The 20,744-nt window shown below is 35.8% G+C and overlaps 2 protein-coding genes across 5 annotated transcripts; one reads left to right on the top strand and one right to left on the bottom strand.

The window, feature by feature from the left end:
* The first annotated feature begins 3,083 nt into the window (after positions 1 to 3,083).
* Positions 3,084 to 6,969, top strand: LOC117920403 (probable serine/threonine-protein kinase PBL7). The gene is made up of 5 exons (XM_034837901.1): positions 3,084 to 3,287; positions 4,515 to 4,705; positions 4,972 to 5,161; positions 5,254 to 5,645; positions 6,299 to 6,969. The coding sequence occupies exons 1-5, from the start codon at positions 3,194 to 3,196 to the stop codon at positions 6,620 to 6,622; spliced, it is 1,191 nt and encodes a 396-aa protein (XP_034693792.1). The 5' UTR covers positions 3,084 to 3,193; the 3' UTR covers positions 6,623 to 6,969.
* Positions 6,970 to 7,704: 735 nt separating this feature from the next.
* On the bottom strand, positions 7,705 to 20,433 carry LOC117920402 (TBC1 domain family member 8B). 4 transcript variants are annotated; one of them, XM_034837897.1, is made up of 18 exons: positions 20,303 to 20,433; positions 19,657 to 19,726; positions 18,678 to 19,229; positions 18,405 to 18,587; positions 18,167 to 18,280; positions 15,711 to 15,769; positions 15,554 to 15,620; positions 15,332 to 15,383; positions 15,133 to 15,225; positions 14,908 to 14,991; positions 14,385 to 14,794; positions 13,117 to 13,178; positions 12,542 to 12,611; positions 11,918 to 11,998; positions 11,700 to 11,801; positions 9,935 to 10,059; positions 8,443 to 8,542; positions 7,705 to 8,096 (listed from the first exon to the last, which is right to left on the bottom strand). In XM_034837897.1, the coding sequence occupies exons 1-18, from the start codon at positions 20,347 to 20,349 to the stop codon at positions 7,995 to 7,997; spliced, it is 2,373 nt and encodes a 790-aa protein (XP_034693788.1). In that variant the 5' UTR covers positions 20,350 to 20,433; the 3' UTR covers positions 7,705 to 7,994. The 4 variants fall into 4 exon arrangements, with proteins under 4 accessions (XP_034693788.1, XP_034693791.1, XP_034693787.1 ...); XM_034837900.1 differs by lacking the exon at positions 20,303 to 20,433 and adding an exon at positions 19,925 to 20,269 and having other exon boundaries at positions 7,705 to 8,106; XM_034837896.1 differs by lacking the exon at positions 20,303 to 20,433 and adding an exon at positions 19,925 to 20,269.
* Positions 20,434 to 20,744: the final 311 nt, after the last annotated feature.

Genomic DNA, 20,744 nt, shown 5'->3' with positions numbered 1-20,744 from the left:
TTTAATAATATTTTGCAACAAACTCAGCAGGAAAAAAAAAAGAAAAAAGAAAGAAAATCAAGGACTAAAATTTCAAAGCCACAAAATCCAGCTTCATTTATAGTACGGATATGTTGATTTTTTTGGCATAGAGAAGTTGGTACCTAAATACTTTCCACTTGAGTAGGTATGGTAGTAGCTACCATGTGGTAATGGCTCAAAATGTGCATTTAATGCTCTCTGTGACATTACTTAAACTTTCAAAGTTTTGTTAGTTTCTCATCATGACTTGACACAATTGTCGTTTTCATAAGATTTCAAGGAGGATGCGAGGCCTTTTAGGCATGGTGAGGTCATATTCCTCCGTGCCTACCCACTTTTCCTCAAAAAGTGATACAAACATTGGTATTATTCCATGGTTTGGGCAATAACTCTTCCTAGGGTTATGAGGTCTAATAGTTTTTATACATTTTTTATGGTCTATGGGGTCAACATTGAGTATGGCCACTATTTGATCGAAATTGGCCTCTATTCTTAAATCACCATCTACTCTAAGAACATGTTGGAACTTGGGGATTCAACTTCATCCTATGACTCCTTAGGATGATAAAGGCTTATTGAAAGTTATGATAGTATTCATGCCTAACTTTGCTTTTGAATAGTGGTATGTGACTTTGATGCTCTTTGATATGAAGGGTATTACACAATGGCAATAGATAGGCTCTTTCTAGTGATGAAGGTTATTATTTTCTTTTGAGGTTTATACATGTGGATTTGGTCATATTTAGAATAAGCATCCATAAAGGTTAGAAATTAAACATGCCATAACATCTACTAGCTTATCTATGCAAGAGATCACATAATTGACCTTTGAGTAGACTTTGTTCAAGTCTATGAAATCTGCATATATGAGCCTTTTTTTGTCTTTTGTTTCTTTGTTTTGTTTTTGTTTATTTATTTATTTATTTTACTATAAGGTGATATTAGTTAGTGAACACAGGTACCACAATTCCATTATAAAATCTACTTTCATAAGTCAATTCATCTATTTGTTTATGATATAGTGTATTTTCAAAGTGAGTTTTCAAGGTTTCTACCTTACTAGTTGCTTGTTAGGATAGAACGTTCAACTGGTGATTGACATGACTTAAGTTTGCCTTAGTCATGTCACTTGGTTTCCACACTAACACATCCTTGCCACTAGCTTTTGAAAGTGAGTTTTTTCATTATTAGGGAGGAGACTCCTTGCCATAACAATCTTCTTGGTGTTTTTCTCCTTTAATACCAAAGATTCTAAGGGTTCAACGACTGATGACTCCTTGTATTCTCAACCTCATTCTCAAGAGTTGTTTTGGCTTTCTAAGGTAAGTGAGGGGTTATCTCCCCTCTTTACTATTTGTTTTTTGATGGCTCACAAAGCAATGTGGTAGCATATTCAAATAGTTGCTTAGTCTCCTTTGTTCTCTTGGGATGGAAACTTGATAATCTAATGGTAAGTAACTGACTATCATGTCATGTGGGTGACTAGTCCAACAATTATAAGAAGTATAATTTCCACAATTAGTTCACCAGGCACACCATCTAATCCTCCTACATAGCAAGGGTTGGAAGTTAGGTTGTCTTTTTGCATGCTCATTTGCTCAAACCTGGAAGATATGATAGATCAACAAAGCTTCTTAAGTCTATCAAGATTCTTCTTATCTTGTAATTTGTCACTTTAATCTTATCATAAGGTCTTTCACTTTAGTATAGGTAATGTCTTTTGCTAAGGCCTTTCACTTTGAGTAAGCATGACGACAACAATCACGTGATAGTTTCGTATAAACAATAAATGCATATGTAATGTGCTTCATGAGGCTCAACCCGAGCCTCCTGGCTTTGTCAATTTGTATCATGGTTTCCCACATCTAGCCACTTTCATAAGATTCCATATAGCATGTGGCTCCTTTTGGCCGACAATGTTTTTATAAGATAAATATCTAATTTCATAACTATGTATAAACATATTGCCTTTTCCTAACAGTGTGTTTATTTTTCATTTAATTTTTTTCTCAAATACTTCAACAATAGTGAAAATGTGAAAATAAAAGGCTTTAATAAAAAGAAATTATGTTTTTAAATTACAAGTTTTGTGAGAGAACAAAAAAGAGAAAGAAAGAAAAGAAGAAATTTGTAAATGATGAAGACTTTTCCCTTTACGTAAGCATTACAGTAGCATTCACGTGATAGTTGTAGGTATATCAAATGCTCTTGGCGGTGCTCGGCTTCAAGCCTTCTAGTTTTGCTAATTTATCATGCATGGCTCCCGCAACTGCATTTTCATAAGATTCCATATAGCACATGGGGCTTTTTGGGTTAATGATAGTTTTATATGATATTAAAAATGTTTACTTTTCATAATTATCTATAAAATATATCATTTTTTCGAGCATTATGCTTATTTCTCATTTCAATTTCTTTACTCTTTAACAATAGTATGAGTGCTAAAATAATGAGTTTTACTTAAAATAACTCAATTTTTTATTAATGAGGTTTCAGAGGGAAAAAAGAAAAAAATATATATAAGAAACTTATAAACGATAGAACTCACTAAAGCCTTTCAGTTTAAGTATGAAAATAACATAATAGTGGAATATATGTTGAATGTATATCTAACACTAAGCATGATGCTCGACTTCTAGTTTCACGATTGTAATCATATATCATGGTTCATACATTGTATCTTTTTGCGACCATCATTTGCACACAATTTTATATAATATATTGAATCATTTGAACCGACAATAACTTCTTACTGTTATCATTTTCACATAATTTTATGTGATATTTAATATTTTCTAACTCGATAATAATTTTATATAAAATTAAAAATATTTAATTTTGATAACTACACACTAAATATAACCTTTTTTATTTTTTCATAGCATTATGCTTATTTTTCTTGTAAATTTCTTTGCTCAAAGGCTTAAAAAACCATGAAAATTCTGAAATGAAAAGTGTTGACGAAAATAACTCATTTTTCTGATTGACGGGTTTGGGAGAGAAAAAAGAGGGAGTGAGAGAAAAGAAGAAAATAGCAAAAGAAAGGCAAACGTCATACAAACAAAAGATATAAAAGGCATCTGTTCGCTCTCTCTGGATTGTATGTTGATTTCTTTTCACTCTCTGTGTCCAGCTACGGCTCTGGAGGGAGGTGTCTGAGTGAAGAGAAAACATGGGTTGGTTTCTTTGCTCTGGAAAATCAAACCAAGCTACCAAGAAAAAGAGGAAGAAGCCCGTTGATCAGATCCAAGTCCAAACCACTTCTGGTATATTTCTATATATATATACGTATTTTTCTGGTGAATTAAAGCACATCACTTTATAAATACTATAACCCTTTTGCGTCTGTAAGCCTTTCACTCAATTTTCTAATTCAATTCATTGATGGAATCACTTCTCTTATTTTTATTTTTTTCTCAAGAGTTCTATGTTTCCGCCGTCTGGGTTTGTTGTGAGTTGATGAAAATTGGCTAGTTTGGATGACACTGTGAATGCTCATTTATTCTCCGTTTGGTTGGCAGGAAATTACAGATAAAAGAAAAACTCGGGTTCTTGTCTACTGATAAAGAGAGCTGATCTTTTTATATTTTTAGTTTTTTTTTTTAATTTCATGTTTTTAGTATCTGAGGTTTATTCTGGATTGATGAAAATTGGCCTGTTTGAACAGTACTCTGCATGTCCATTCAACCCTTGTTTGGTTGCTGGGGAAATTTAGGAAAAGGAAAAAAAACTGAATTTCTAGCTCAATTTAGGGAAAGAATCACCTGATTTGTTGTCAATTTTAGTTGTGTATTGTGATAATTGAAGATCATCCAGTATGTTTTCTGATTTAATCTTGGAATTTGGATTTTTTTTCTTGCTTTAGATAATGGGGACTAGTTCCTTTTTGGATGTGGCACTGAGATTACATTCCTATTTGTGCAATTTTGTTGAAAAAGGTCATAGTCCCTTTCCTGGTGATTGTAGCTCTTCGTCCGCTTATAGTTGGAGCCAAGCTCTTCCACTTGCTTGGCACAGCTTCTTAGTTAGAAACTTTGGTCAATTGTTCATTCGGCCATCGTGCTGTGTAATAGTATCTGGTCAATTTGTTCTTTTGGTTGCTTCTTTGGTTATATATTGGTGAAGTCATGTTTTGGTATTAAAAGGTGAAAATTTTCGTACTTCATATGTTTCAAATTCCAAAAGCATGTCATTTTATTCATCTAAAGTCAGACTGTAATCACAGATTAGCTTTTGGAGCATATTTCTAATTATGTTAATGTTTTTACATTGTTGGAAACGGGTGGTATGTCCATGAATAGAAGCTCTGATTATCTTTTGTGTTCCTTGTTCATTTGTTGAGCTGTTGATGCACTTCCTTGGGAAAAAAGTAAACCTGAACCCTTGTTTGGCTTTTGCTAAATTTTACATTTTATTTCTTTCTGCTTGTTGTTTGGATGAATCTAATTCACGGACTTATTTTTCCCATCTTTTATTGAATGCCTGTTTTACAGAGAAATTGAAGGCAAATCCTTCCTTCAATGTGAAGGAAGCCTCAAAGAATGGAGGGCCTGACCACATTGCAGCACAGACATTCACATTCCGTGAATTGGCAGCTGCTACTAAAAATTTCAGGGGAGAATGTCTTTTGGGAGAGGGGGGTTTTGGTAGAGTATATAAAGGTCGTATTGCAAATACTAATCAGGTTGGTCAAGTTTGTCATCCTTTAATTTTTTATAAAAGAGAGAACAAATTGCTAACTGCTAGAATAGGTTTCATACAGGCTGTTGTTCTGCAAAATTTTCATTTTTGTTGATGCTGTTATTTCTAGATTGTAAACATAGCACAATCTCGCCAAAAAATGGGCAAGTTTTGAGATTTCATGGTTTTGGCTTATTCTAGAACTGGGCTTTTAAGGCAGTCAGTAAGTTGGATGTCAAAACTTGAACCTTCATACTGTATTTGGTGTAGGCTGTAGCTATCAAGCAACTTGATCGTAATGGATTGCAAGGGAATCGGGAATTCCTAGTCGAAGTATTGATGTTGAGTCTGCTTCACCACCCTAACCTTGTTAATCTAATTGGCTATTGTGCTGATGGAGATCAAAGACTACTAGTCTATGAGTACATGCCACTGGGATCTCTTGAAGATCATCTACATGGTATTATATTATTCCACTAATGCCACAACCTCTTTTCCTATAATTTCTTTTTATCACCATGATTGGTTGGGTTATATATGTTCATTTTGCAGATGTTTCACTTGGTAAGAAACGACTGGATTGGAATACAAGAATGAAAATAGCTGCTGGGGCAGCAAAAGGATTGGAGTATTTACATGACAAAGCCAGCCCCCCTGTTATATACCGTGATCTAAAATGCTCCAACATTTTGCTTGGTGAGGATTTTCATCCCAAGTTATCTGATTTTGGCTTGGCCAAACTTGGGCCTGTTGGAGATAATACCCATGTGTCTACAAGGGTTATGGGCACCTATGGATATTGTGCCCCAGAGTATGCAATGACAGGTCAACTGACTCTGAAATCAGATGTTTATAGCTTTGGGGTTGTTCTTTTGGAAATCATAACAGGCAGGAAAGCAATTGACAATTCAAAAGCTGCAGGAGAGCATAATCTGGTTGCTTGGGTGAGAGATCTCTACCTTTGTTTCATCCTTAACCTTACTGTCAGTAGAATAAGCTTTCCTTTTCCCTGTTGAAATATATATACATATAGTGGGCTGGCAACCATTTTTGTGCCATGTAAGTCGTCATTTCCTATGTAGTAATGATTCAATTACTAGATTGGCAGTTGGTAAAAAGGGTATAATGATAAATAAGGAATTTTCAGATAGTTTCCATCACCTTATTCTTCGAGAGAATTTTGAGTTGTCCCAATGGGTCAGAAGCCAACATGTCATGTGTCTAATCTCTAGTAGCTTCAGCATATTTTTATTCACACATTCAATCATTGCTCTGACTTTATTTACATGCAATTTGAGGCTCTTGTCATCATATGTAGCTAAGTGGGAAAATTTGCAATTTTTTCTGTTTATTATAATTTTAATAAATTATCTTCTAATAACAGTATTGATTAAACATAAATATTGTGATACGGAGCATGGAGTTGAAATTCAAATTTTGTTGGTTTTTCTTCAAAAATAAGACAATATAAAATATGATACATAGAGCAGGCCCTTCTTGTGGATAAGAATTGTCATATAGAACATTTTGTTTCACAAAAAGTAGTAACTTCACATTGGTTTTTGCAAATGCGGCTTGTATCTTGAATGTCTTGCAGGCAAGACCCCTGTTCAAAGATAGAAGGAAATTTTTACATATGGCAGATCCAATGCTACAAGGTCAGTATCCTTTAAGAGGGTTGTACCAAGCACTTGCAGTTGCTGCAATGTGTGTTCAGGAGCAACCTAATCTGCGCCCACTTATAGTTGATGTTGTCACCGCTTTGACTTATCTGGCCGCACAAACATATGACCCTGACACTCAGCCAGTCCAAAGCTCCAGAGTCGCCCCTTCTACTCCACCTAGAGCCAAAAAGGATGGTGATAGGAAGCTCCCAAGCAGTGCTGGATCGCAAAAAGATCGAACCCGAAGACTAAATTAAGCGTTCTTGGTTACTAGTTGCTGGGATGCCTTCTAACACTCAGCAGAATGCCTTTAGCCCTGCTACCCATGCCTACTCATTCCAACTAAAGATCAGATGTTAATATGGACAGCATTGTAAATTCTGGTTAGTTGGCTTCAACTGAATGGAACCTGGTTATGAAACTTTGTATTACTTCAGAGAGTGGTGCTCTTCACAAACCTGTGTTCCTTATTTAGAGGAAATTTCTGTTTTACTTTTTTGACTGTATATCTGAACCCTGGTTGTATCTGCCTGCCTTCTCTCTTGGCATTGGTTTTTCCCTCTCTATGTTTTAATCCCCATTTGCTATTTAGTCTTCATATGTCTGCTCTGCTTGTCTTATTGTACAGTTCTGTTGTGAACTCATCATGTAAGCTGACCCTGCCATACAATGATCATATCGTAATCAAAGGATTGAAAATGCATAAGATCATAGAGGTACTTTCCTAGAAAATTGAGATATGCCTGCCACTTTGTTTAGATTTGTTCAAATTGCTGATGACATTGAAATTTGAAAGTGAACTCTTCTTGTTGGACGAAATGATAAAGGAATGCCCGGAAACACATCCACAAAAGCTTCATATAGGAATCCACAAAAAAGTGAAAAAACAATCCAATTGATCAAGATGTACAATGAGTCAAGGTAACACTCTGCCACTGAGTTATATCCCTTCTCTGCCCCTATCGAGAAATTGAATTGACTAATCCCAAGTAAGGCAAAGGGTCGAGAAACTCGATGCCAAATTTGAGAGTGTCCAAGTTTCATTCACCCCCTTATAAGTTATAAGGCATAGTAACCGCACACTGGTGTGTCCTTTTTCAGGAAATTACGGCTTTGTTGAAACAAAACAGCATGAATTAAATTGTTTCCAAAGGTCCTTCCCATCAATGGAATGAAGGGCATTCATGTATTCTCTTTTAATGCACATGGAAGAAACAAAAAACAGAGTGAAGCAAATTTTACTGTCATGCAATATGTTTCCCATAATGAAAAAAAGAATAGTAAGAATAATAATAATAATAATAATAACCTCATTAATTGGAGAAAAAGGAAAAAAAGAAGTAAAAGGTCCAACTGCCAGCTATAATGAATTAATTAGCAAAAAATAATCGATGCTTTACATTAGATTGTCTAGGAAGGACATGTATCAATGTAGCTTCTCAACTTAACATTGATACAAAATCAATTGCCGAAAGCCCCCAAGCATAATAAATAATACAAGGGCAAAACTAGGCAGCAATATACTTGAACAACACAACAAAATGTGTACTTAGGCAGCAGGGCAGGCTCAATTTTGAGGACTCTAGCGAGGCAGAGACATGCTTCTCCATTCTCCCTATTTGTCCTCTGCTATTGGCTGCCATTAGTCTCTTTATGCAAAATGTTTGGAACCTCCTCTTCATGGGTGGATTTACTTTCACTGGACTCCTCAACATTAGTAGGTTTCCCCTGCTACATCCAACTTTCATGAATTTATAATCCTAACCGAAGCAAAAACAAGCAAAATATGTGTAGTATCTGGGTGAATGCCAAGTTGATAAAGGGATGCCAATAATTTTTACCCTATGTGCTTGAGGGTTCAAAAACTTTCTATAAAATTCTAGCTTTTGAATGATTTGGCATGTCACTGGTTCATAAAAAAAATGTTTGTCGAACTGTCTGTTAAAGCATGTGCCATTTGTTGACGGTTATTGTCTAATTTTGGCAAAACCATCAGTCTCTCCATAAGTGTGCTCTTTGTATCTGCCTATGCCCAGTAATGATCAAGAACTTTTCAGGGACATGCATGTAAGTTTACCTTGTTCCTATCCCGCCAACCAAGTCCAAATGGCCTAGAGAGCAGACTTATCCTTCTCATAGATGAATTTTGTGCAGAGTCTTGATTAGCCTGCGCAGAGCTACAAAACCACAGCACCTTTATAATGCACTGATTTCATCAATAAAATATGTCCACTTACACAAAATGATGCATTGATGCTTAGATCCTATATACCCAAAGTAAAGGGAACAAGTGTGCCCTGTTTCTAGAAAGGAATTTCCAAGTTCAAATAAGTTCTCAAGGTGTTCAATTATAGTGGGAATGATTGACCAGGTGCAACTTCAGTGGCTGCAAGGCATGTTGAATTCAGGAACCCAAAAATATTTTAGTCCTTTTGGTCAAAGCTTCAATGAATGCAAAAGAGAATGGATTTAACTATTTAATTCCTATAGTTAAATGATTTCTGAATGGCTAGGATATATGAATTAATCCTGTTCTTGAATTCTAAGCTTCCTAATTCAGGTATGGGAGAGGAAAATGGCTGGAGTCATGTTACTTGGCTCTCCATTTTGTTAAAATGGAAAAAGAAATCTTAGAAAATGAGGGACTTGATGCACTTGGATTATTTGTGCAATACTGTTGAAATTCCATTTTATTAAAATAATTTTATGACATGAAACTGAAGTGGATAAGATTCATTTTCCAGAAAGTGGCCTCTGAAAATTAGAAAAAAAGGGAACATGCTTCCTCCACTTCAAAGAGTTACAATAAGGGTTATCAACAAGGTAACTTATCAAAAAAAAACAAAATCGGTTATCAACAAAGTATCGACCCTCTAGAACTTCAAGCATACTTGTAGGGCCAGTTCAAACTTTGCCGGACCTAGATTACATAATCCAAATGTCCACAAATCTTTCATCTTGGCTTTATGTGGTATGTGGAGGCAATCCTTAAGTTCTTTCTTCCCCTATACCATTGCAACAGAAAAAAGCCAATGATACTGACCATCTGATTTTCTTTTTGTCCTCCTTTATATAAGTTTTCTCATCTTGATCCATCTTCTGGCAATGCAAACACAGTTGTCCAATTTTTCAAAGTTGGAAGGCCAGGGGGCCTTAAGCAATGGAGGAACTTTTTATTGCATGACCCCTTCTGCATTGCAAAGTGGGTATGCATGAGTTGATCACCTGCTGATCCATTTTGAGTTGCTTCTTTGATAAGACATCTTATTTTGAAGTGGTTTAAACTAAGGGAGGACACTGCCATTTTCAGAACACCTAATTTATGGTTGACTCGGTAGGTTGGGTATTTAGAAAATTTAGGATACTTTCATAGCTACTTCTTAGGTTGGCCAAGACTTTCCATTGTTAGTCTTCACTGGAAGTTCCAGTGCAATGTTGAATAGAGTAACTGTAAAATTTTCAGACCCTAAAATTTTTCTATGAATATTATCTCAAAATTGATTTTTTTTGACATTCATAACAAAAAGGTTTAACAGAGATATTTCCTGTCTGAGGAATTGCTCACATACCGTGGAGATGATAGTGCTTTAACTTGACCAGATTGGTACTGCAAGGTAGCCTCTAACATTGTTTCTGCCATAACCACCCTCTCTTCCATCTGAGCAAGAGAAGCTGTAGCCTTTTCATATTTTTCCTGCATATATATGTTTGTGGTGAGAAAGAATATTCTCATATGATACAAGAAAGTCATGATAAAACATAATATTCTTTCACAATATCTTGATCTGCTGACAAGAAAGTAAAACAACTTTCCTGGCATCAGATCCAGCAGTTCCATCAAATTGGTTTCCCTAAGCCATTTATTCACCATAGTTATAAGGATTCAAAACAAGCTGAGGGAATTGTGATGTTTCACAATTTTGTTAGAAATGATAAATTTCTGGTTGTAACCGTAGGTTGCGATGGATTAGAACCATAAAGAGATGAGCAAGCAAATCTTTACTCCTCAATGGTTATTAACATCCCAACAAAGTGATGAATAATGAACAGGTTAAAATTTTAATTCAAACTTCAAGGGATCCATTTAAAACCAGATTTTAGGATTCCACAAATGAAGCCCCTCAATTCCTGGAAAAAGGTAAACTCACTGATATTAACGAAGGGAATATCAACAATAAGATTTTTCTGGAGCATTAAGCAAAGTTTGTACCAACAAATAACAAGCATTTGAAACAAGCATAACTGAGATCAAGATGTTGGAGTTCAATCATACTAAATAGGAAAAAGAAGCATGATAGGAAAAATTAAGAGAACCACCGACAATAGTTATCTAAAAGAGCTGTGAGAAGGTTTTGGCATCATAAAACAAAGACCAACTGTTGTAACAGGAAAAGGAATGTTTTCACTACAGGATGACATTCTGAATAACAAGGGAAAAGTTCATGTTCTTAACAAAATGGTAGAATAAAACACCTTGATCAATGAAATGCCTCTCAAATTATAAAGGAGTATCCAAATAGTGTTAATATTGAGAATATTTAGGAGGAATAGGTCAAATTCTACACTGTGCAAACAGATTTGACTAAGGTGATACAAAATTATGAAAACAGTGCCAAGGGTTGGGCTTCTTTTACAGAATTCTAACTATTTAATACACGTAATATTGTTGATGCTTGTCTGTGCCATGAAACTTGTTGTTCAAGAGTAAATGTAACCAGCATATGGTTTAGGCTTGATGCTAATGGTCATGGAGGGAAAATCCATCGGAGAATTCCAGAAAGATGGTTCCTTCTGTGATTTTATAACATGGTGCACAAATAATGAGGCTAAATTTTCAAACTCCTATTAAAAAAAAAAAATTTCAAGCCAACTGAGGTTAGGGACATTGTTCATTGAACAAATGAATTGAACACAATATCATTGTGACATTTGATTCTCAACTTCATGAGGAATCTTGACATGTATTCTTGCCTAGAGAAAGCAACACACCTAACAAATTTGATAAATTTGGGTTTTGAACTGAAGGTCATGTTTTTTCTGAGCAGAATACCAACTGCCACCAACTAGTCAAGAGTTTTAAGATTTGACAGAAATAGTTGATCTCCTCTTCAAATTTGATTATCCCTACTTAGCAATTAAGATTTTACTCTTTCTTCTTTCTGGATTATAGCCCACATGCATTCCCTATTCAATGATGCTTTTATGTTCCTTAAGCGCCATGTGTTGTATTTCCTATTTTTGGTGCATGCCTAACCCTGACATGCTCAGATACTTTCCAGAAAAGATAAACTGCGAGAGGATTCCAAAAGTGACAAAATGAAGAGGTGAAAGAACCTGAAGCACGTTAACTACATATCTCTGAGCAGCTGCATCTTGCTCAGCAGAAACACGAGCATCTTCAGTGACCCTCTGTTCTTGTTCCACCCGCATTAAGACCTATAGCATGTGCAAGTTATCTGCCACTTACTATAGGATTCATGGCGGAATAAGGGAATAGCATAGATCATCCTATCCCAAGTAGACAGAAAAAAGAACAAATGGCAGAATTAAACCTGCAGCATCACTTTTTCTTGTTCTTGCTTATCAGTAAGGAGTTGTCGTAGGCCAGTTACCTCTTTCTCCAACTGCTCAACCTGCAGATTATAAACAAATCTTTGAACTTTTTAAACAAGACAACTGACTTGGAGCTTGCAAGCAGAGGGAGATATCAAACAAGCTAACACCCATCTTAAGTTTTTTAGTTCCACATTAGCTCTATGGTGCTGAACCCTAAAACATGAGTTTTCCGTGAATTTTAATAGAAGTCTAGAATATCAATCAAATTTGAGATAAGACTACAGCAGCTTTGGCACTATAAATAAAAGAACACAAAATATTAATAAAAAACATGCTAGCATATATCATAAATTTTTCAAAGACAACAAAAATGAGAGGCAAAACACCAGCAGAAGAAGGGAGATACAGGTATGTGTTTTCTTAAGCATAAACCAATATCAAAAGAGCATTAAAGGAGAGAGAGATTTAAAACAGCCACTTTTTTAATCATGAAAGAGATAGATAGAGAGAGAGAGAGAATCATGCTGCAACCCCATACTTAAGTCCATAGTAGCACATATTTCCTTTGACATAAAAGGGCCAAACATGGTAAAGCAAGAGCTGTTGCCTATTAGACATACCTTTGCACTCAATTGCCGTCGATTGTCTTGCATGACCATCTCCATTAAAGCTGTCTCTAGCTCCTCAGCTCTGTAAAAGAACAGGAGCCATCAGATAGTTTCAATCAAATTTTCCATGAGCAACATCGATGAAATTAATAAATTCATGCCAATGAGAAAGTGAGTTTCTTTTTAGGAGTCATTCTGTGTTTCCAAAATTGGCTGCCATGTACTGGTTGGGATAATTTCACACTAATAGTTCCAAGAAATTAGGAATAATTTCTGTTCTTAAATCCACAATAGGACATAGAAGAGAGCAACAAGGTCAAGATGCAACAGTGGCTGAGTGGCCCTTAGGGAGCAATTCTTAAGTATACAAGGCTCCTGATCCACATACATAGACTACACTGAGTAAACAAATGCCCCTCAGAATTCCAGGTGCACTGAGATGGCTACTAAACTTGAGAACTCAGAATCAGTGATTCATCTTATCAAATCTCTAAAGCTATGTTATCTTCACTATATAAAATGAGCCCCATGAAAATACCACGTCACTAGAAAGATGCAGAAACTAAACATTACCATAAAATACAAACCTGAGTGTAGCAGATCTTTTCTCCTCCAGCAGCCTGCATAATTCAACCTTCAGCCAAACCACCTGCACATAAGCTATTAATGATTGAAACTTAAAAAGAGTTGCACATGAAGTGCTTATATTTTCCAACTAATTATGGCATCAGATCATGTAGAATGGACTTCTGCAGTTACAAATTATAAAAGGGAGAGCAATTACAGGAACGGAAACTCAGTCAAGCTCATCAAATTACAACATGCAGCGACAGAAAGATTGGTGGAAATCCATATGTAGTGAGGAGTAATAGATAACACGCTCCCAATTACTTTTAATGTTAACCCAAACTCATTGTGTCTTAGTGAAGCCAACTTCAAAAACAATGCAAAGCTTGTAAAACCTTAAAAAAAAATTGTCAGTAAAAACTTAGCTTACATTACATGCTTCACAAAGGTTTTTCATCAAATTTTGCTCATTTTTTAGTTTAAGAAAATGGATGCTTCCCACCCCACCCCAAACTCCAAAGATAAAAATAAAGAGCACAGAATAATATATAATATTGCAATCTAAAAGAATTCAGCCAAGTACATTAAGCACAAAAAATACCTATTTATTCCTATTAAGGAGTAAAAATTAAATCAAAATATTTTTATAGAATGAGAACAGTGTTACACGTCAAATCATCAAGATGGCTGTTGGGTTTAAATAATTGTAATAAACTACACTAATTTGAAAATTAAGCTGTACAAGTGCACCACACTGGTTCTGCTTGATCTTTAAAATTAAATTATTACAACATTAGTGTAATAAACTACAATATTTTGAAAATTAAAAATTCAATGAGACATGTCATATATCATTTTATTTAATATCAAACATGACTTTTCTTTTTAAAATCACGTGTCATTTTACAGTGGATATTTGTACTCACATTCATCTACATCTGCCAGCATACTCTGCGAGCATGCATGGATGGAGGATTGAGCCCTTAATATAAATAACTTTGTAACTCCAATGAATATGTGAAACACAATAACCAAATTTACCCAAAGCAATGTCATATGCATGGTAATTCCATGATACTGAACCCTCCGTGTGTCTAATTTGCATTCTTGCAACTCAGACAGCCACCACTATACAGAGAGGCTATGTTAAATTAAAGTGGTGAAACAACATTAAGAACACACATATCTTCTCTAGGGAATCATTGAAGTTAAAAAATTATATAGTTGTATTCGGATCTCTGACCAATAAAGCACATATATTCTGAATTTTTAGGAAGAGTTTAGCTACCTGTTCTTGAAGGTCTGGAACGGAATCTCCTTCTGAATTGACAGATAAGCCTTTAAGAAAGACATCCAGATTAGCGGAAGGAGACTGATCCCCATCTGTAAGATTATCACCTGACCCTTCTGTATTTGTTTCTTTTATCAATGATCCAGGATCATGCTTGAAACTATATAGCTTAGATGCAAGACCCTTGGAATCCTTCCAAACACGGCCCTCCTTTGATCTTTCTTCAATGACTCCCAGTACAGCTGGTCGATGCTTTTTCCTCAACTCTTGCAGTCTAGCTTCAGTTACAGCCAGGTAGCCCATGCAAGCAGTCAAAACAAGCTGACTACTATCAAACGTTGAGCCGGCAAAAGATTGCAACAAAGTGATTGCATCTCCAGCATCCTTCGTTGTAACTAGTGCATGACCTACAAGAAATTGAATGTGATAGAATTTCATGGCTCTGAACAGCCTAAAAACAGAGTTAAATTGTGAGTTATTGTGCCAAAGAGTTCACACTGAAGTTTATTTTTCTGTGTACCGTATAACTCCATCAAAGCAAGTGCTGTCCGAAATAGCATAACACGGTTTCCTTCAAATAGAAGCACATCCCAAACTCGAAGAACTGAGGTTAAAGGAACCATTACAAGGTTAATATGCTTGACGACTAGGAGTGTTCAAAATGAATCTAGAGATGCAAAGAAAAATTAAAGGAAATTCATTCAGTTTCAGAATGTATTGCTCTATTATATAATGCAAACCTCACCACTTTCCCATGGAATAATATTCACAAAAATGGAAAGAAACCAAGGTCCAGAGATCCAGGCCACCTGCACTCCTAAGCAATCCAGATGACTAACTGCACAGGAAGCATAAAAGACAAGATACTAATCAAATTACTTCATGTAACAAAATCAATTTAGGAGGATGGATACATAATAAACAAATGATAACAAGAGATAAACCTAATTTAGGAAATCTTTCACGCATCAACTCCTCAAAAACAAGTTGGTCAACCTGTCAATACAGAACTTTTCTCAAACCAGCGCAACTATTAAATTAGTGTCCTTGGCATATTTATTAAGGGTGATAGGGGAAAACTCAAAAAAAACATAGAAGTGTATGCTAATACCAGAATGAAATTAATGATAGTGACTATACAACTCCGGACAGTGAAAACGCATTACCTGAGATTCTATCATTTCCTCTGAATAGTAGCCATCAAAATAATCATCAAGAATACCCACCAAAGTCCTGATAATTTGGTTAAAACAAACAAATCCATAAAGCTAATTCATTGTTTTATGCGTGTGTTCCACCATGATGTCAAAAGTTTTCACCTACCAAAATGCATTTTCCTCAGGCATCAGAAGTAGCAACAATCCAGCAAAGAAATTCATTGCCTGTGCGTGTGTAAAAATTCAATAGATGGAAAAAAGAAGTAATCAGAACAATATGGGATTTGATGGGAGAAGCAAAACACAATGATACAATATGATGACTATTAGTTTCATAGAACAGAACAAAGTAAAAGTGGGAATACTAATCACAGAGGATGAAAAGAATTAAGAACTAAACACAATAATATGAGATTCAATGGGAGCACACTGCAATATGAAACGAGAATTCTCAGTGGTACCATCATATAGACATCTCAAAATGCCAGAAGAAATTTAACTACCTTTATATTCCTCGTGTAACAAACAAGTTCAAAATTTAGAGCTCAGAATTTTCCATCACCAAATTTAATAAGTTACAGAGTGTCTTCAATTAAAAATATGGAAACAAGTCCCTAAGAGTTACAAGTAAGCTAGTTATGCTACAAAAGCAGCCAAGAGATCATTTGAACCCAATGGCTCTCCTGAGTTATATATAACAAAATTATATTAAAGGTCATGTTGCTAAAATAGCAGGCAAAGAAAATTCCTCAAGCACCACAATTCTTGTAAAAAACCCATGATCACTGGTGACAAAAGTTGATGTCAGAAATAAAAATAAAATAAAATAAAATAAAACAAGTGACACAGAATTTGAGTTGGACCACATTAATTCCACCATGCCCAAAAATCACAATTTTGCTTCCCTTATCCTCGCTCTCTCTCTCTCTCTTTTTTTTTTTTCCCTTCTTTTCTCATGCTTGAAAGGATTTCATTCAAGTCAAGAAAATAAGAGGGGAACTTCAACTTCCTCTTAACTCTTCATCTAAACAACGATTGGCCACCAAAAAAAAGACAATATATTTACTAAAATATTACTAACTGTTTGTTCAAAAGAAATGCTGAAAGAGTAGAGAGGACCATCAAGAGGATCTTGCCTCGAGGGTAAAAGGACAACTTAATGCAACCATGTCCTCAAAAATACTCATATATGGTTATAACCAATAGAATTCCACACAGAACTATAATATCACCAGAATTTTCAAAAAGAAATATTAACCTTCACATCAACTCAAGCTATCAAGTTCTTCCTGGTGTTGTATAATAATGTTTTCTTTTTATAAATTTTTGGATAACACTGAATTCATCCCAAGAGCAAGACATTATCCCAAACTACCGCTAAAGCAAAACCAGGGTGATAGTGGCATAGCCCTCCATGCTACACAACTTAAATACTAGGAATGCTTGAACTTAAGATCTCAGCTGGTTCATTGTCCGAGGACACTACCACTAAGCTCCACCCTGTGAAGCTAGTTGTTACATGATGTCTCCCTTGCCTATGATTCATGATTTGACTCCTAAAGCAAGTTTAACACACAAACAACAGTACGCGCACAAACACACTCACTCTCCCACCCCACTATTGAAAGAAGTCAAAAGGAAGGACAAGAAAGAAAAATAATTATACAAACACATGGAAACAAGGGGAAGTCATATGAGATGTTTTTGAATGCAAAGAAACAAGTTGAAAAAATAGAATAAAGTCCAACACTCCACGAAAAGCATAAAGAGGGCCTTAAGGCTAAAAAGCCAACTCAACCAATACAACCTCCATTATACTATTAAGAACAATAGACTTACATAATTACATTCAAGGCATCTTAATCAAAGTCTAAAATAATTATATAAATAATTAAATAAATTCTCCACAAAAATAGCATTTCCAAGCTTCACATCAGTTTATGCAACAACTTCATCTTAGGCTTAAGTCCATTTTGTTAGAGAGCATAATATTCATTATGAGTCTAAATCCTAATACCTTAACTTTTAGGAAAATTAGATATTTAATTTGGAAAAAGAACCTCGTTTAGTGAGAGATCATGAGTTCAAAATTCACCACATGTTTATTTCCCCAATTTATTGAGCCCATGTGCAAAGCTTAAAGGAGGTTGTCGAGATTTGTTTGCCTACAAGCCTGTGTGTCTTCACATGCAGCTATGGGGCCATAGATGACAGATGGTGTTAGAGATTATAATACTAACAACTTAAACTTTTAGGAAAACCAGTTGTTCAAGGCAAAAGAATAAAGCAAGTCATTTTACCACCTACAAGGCAAGGTGAAAACTCCAAAGCAGAAAGCCTTTCCCTTTTGATCTTTATATATAAGAATATAAAAATGTACAAAGTTAGAAAAATACTGTACCCTTGTATCAAGTAGCACAAGTAGCAAAAGAAGGTGTGGTACCAACATGGAAACCAAGTATGAAGCAAAACAATTAGGCATCAACAGTTCCACAAAGTTAAAGCACTTTCTACTAGAATAAGACAACTAACCATTTTTTTCAACATGATTTCAATAGCCTAAATATCAATAGTGATTAAACTAAGAGAACAAAGGATAGAAACTCTTGGAACTCTTGTTACCTGACAATACCCGACAGAGGGGTTATGTTGAGCATACGCTAAAAGCAAACGCCTTAAGGAATCTCTACCAACCTCGTCTAGAGCAGGATGGCCTGGGAATGTTCGAGGCAAATCCTGAATAGAGAACACGAGAAGTTAGGCTAGGGAGTTGCCTAGAGTGCAATACAAGGTACAAGTAGTAGCACCTACGAATCAAAAAGATTGAACGATAAAGTCCAAGGCCCATGCATCTAATGACCTTCTCAATCTGCCTTCTCCATTTCTCAGGTATGGCATGATCTGCATTGGGCTGCTTACTGCCATTGACTGATAAAGAGCTACCATAATCCTTGCCCTCACCAGCATTAGTTTCTGAAGCTATCAAATTCTGGTAATATCTCTCCATACGGCGTTTTCTTGCACCAACAAATGCTTGCCATACCTGTAATGTCAATATAATAGTAACATACATAATAATTTATCTCTAACATGAGAACACGAAAACCAACCAATTCAATAGTATCAACTGTACCTCTCCCCTGAGAGACTTTGGCAGTCCCCCACGAACAAGGCACACTAGTTCTTCTTTCCAAGGAAAGAAAGGTTCTGGTGAGATCCCATTAGCAGCAGCACTTGCTTCCAAGGATTCATTCCCACTGTCATCTGATATCGAATTAAAAGAGAGCACTTCCTCAAAGTCCTCTTCAATGGATGGAAGATGATTTCGACCTATATGCTCATCTTTCATATTCTTTCTCTCCTTAATGCGTAAACTCATTGTACTCTCGATGGCACTAAGGGACAATCGAATCCGAGCCCATTTTCGGACCTTACCAGCTTTTGTTTCTTTTTCCACCAACACCTCCTTTTGTTGGTCACTTTCTGTTGAACCATCAGAAACAGACTTCTTGCTACTTGACACATTCCCTTCCCCACCCCTCCCTGGAACATACTCTGCTTCCTCCCGTGTAATTTCAGTAAGCAAAGTGTTGTTATATTCCTCCACAAAAGCACAAACTAGAGAAGACTCCTTTTGCTGTTCAAGGAATTGCTTCCATTTATGTGTCCTCTCCTCTTCCTCCTCCTGAATACATTGACACAGAGCTGACTAGAAAATGGTCCTTGCTATTTAATGCTAGAAACATGGCTTCATCAAATCAAATATCAAATATTAATGCGTAACAATGTTGGTCATCTGACGATTCATCTTTAGCTTATTTGCTGAGAAAAGTAAGGGTGGGGATGAAAAAGAAAGATAACCTTGAATATTTCATCTTGGTCCCTCAAATATGAGCAACTCAACTCAACTAAGCCAAAGAACATATTCCACCCCATTTAGTGGTTCCTAATATAATAAAATACCTAAAAGTCGTATATACAATGTGTCATCTTTTCCCTACAACCAGAAAAGTATGAGCAACAAATTATTTCTAATTTTATAAATGCATGCCTGACACATCCCTCCACGAGTCATGATAAATAAATAAATAATAAACCTAGACATTAAGTACCTTGTATATTTCACAGCACTCTCTATATCTTTGAAGGTGTTGAGGTCTCAATGCAAATCCATAGGCGTCCCTGTCAACATCAACGTGTAGATTCTCAAGATTCTCAAATTCAAACAAACAAATATCTCATTTCCATATATCCGAGAAAACAAGTCCAATCTATCTTCTGTCTCTCCAGACTCTTGATGACAATGACAGACAAGAGAGATATGATAGATAGATACGAATATAAAACATTAAAAAAGAAACCCAAAAACCCCATCATTACCTGGAATCAACCTCCAACGACCGCCTACTCAACAGAGACAACAACATACTTTACAAAAACCAGGAAGTCCACCGCCCATATCGCTCAGTTTCCACATTCTAATATCCCAATACGAAACTTCATACCAAAACTCAAATGTCTCAAATATTTATCAGTAACCCACTCATTCGAATACCAGCCCAGACCCCACCAAATCCGAAACAAAATAAAATGGGGAGAAAAGAGACATTATGTTCAAGAGAATCCAAGTGAGCAGAGCACAAACAGATCGAAAACCTAGAAAGATAGTGAAGCTATGATGGAACAAACCGAAGGAGACAAACAAGGGGGGCAAGAACACGTGGGCACAGTCACAGAAGAAGAAAATGGTGGGTGTACCTGAAGAGTTGGGAATTGTTGAGGAGGTTCAAAGTCGTGTCCGGCATCCTCGGATGGTCTGAGTTTTGGTGGTTGTCACTTGTCGCTTGATTCCTGCAACTGTGCAACTGTTCTTCTCTTTTCCTTTTTCTCCTCCAACGTTCTTGTTTGGCTCCTTATTTTAAGTTTCCTTCCATGAATTAATCGAATTGGACTCACGTGTCGTTCGACTGTGATGTTTGGCCTGTTTGATCTGAGGCCCAGCCCAGCCACCTCTTTCAACTTTTTTTTTCTTTTTTTTTTTCCAAGGGTAGGATAAAAAATATGTGTTAATAATCTCGTTATCAATAAAAGGCACACAGTTGTTTCTTGTTATTTATGAAAGTTAATTTTAAGGATAACCCTGTTTCCTTAATAAACAAAAATAGAGAGAGCTAAAAAAAATGGAGAAAAAGCAAGTCAA

Source organism: Vitis riparia, chromosome 8 (assembly GCF_004353265.1).
Source record: "Vitis riparia cultivar Riparia Gloire de Montpellier isolate 1030 chromosome 8, EGFV_Vit.rip_1.0, whole genome shotgun sequence".
Lineage (NCBI taxonomy): Eukaryota > Viridiplantae > Streptophyta > Magnoliopsida > Vitales > Vitaceae > Vitis > Vitis riparia.
This window is presented reverse-complemented; position numbering and strand designations above follow the sequence as displayed.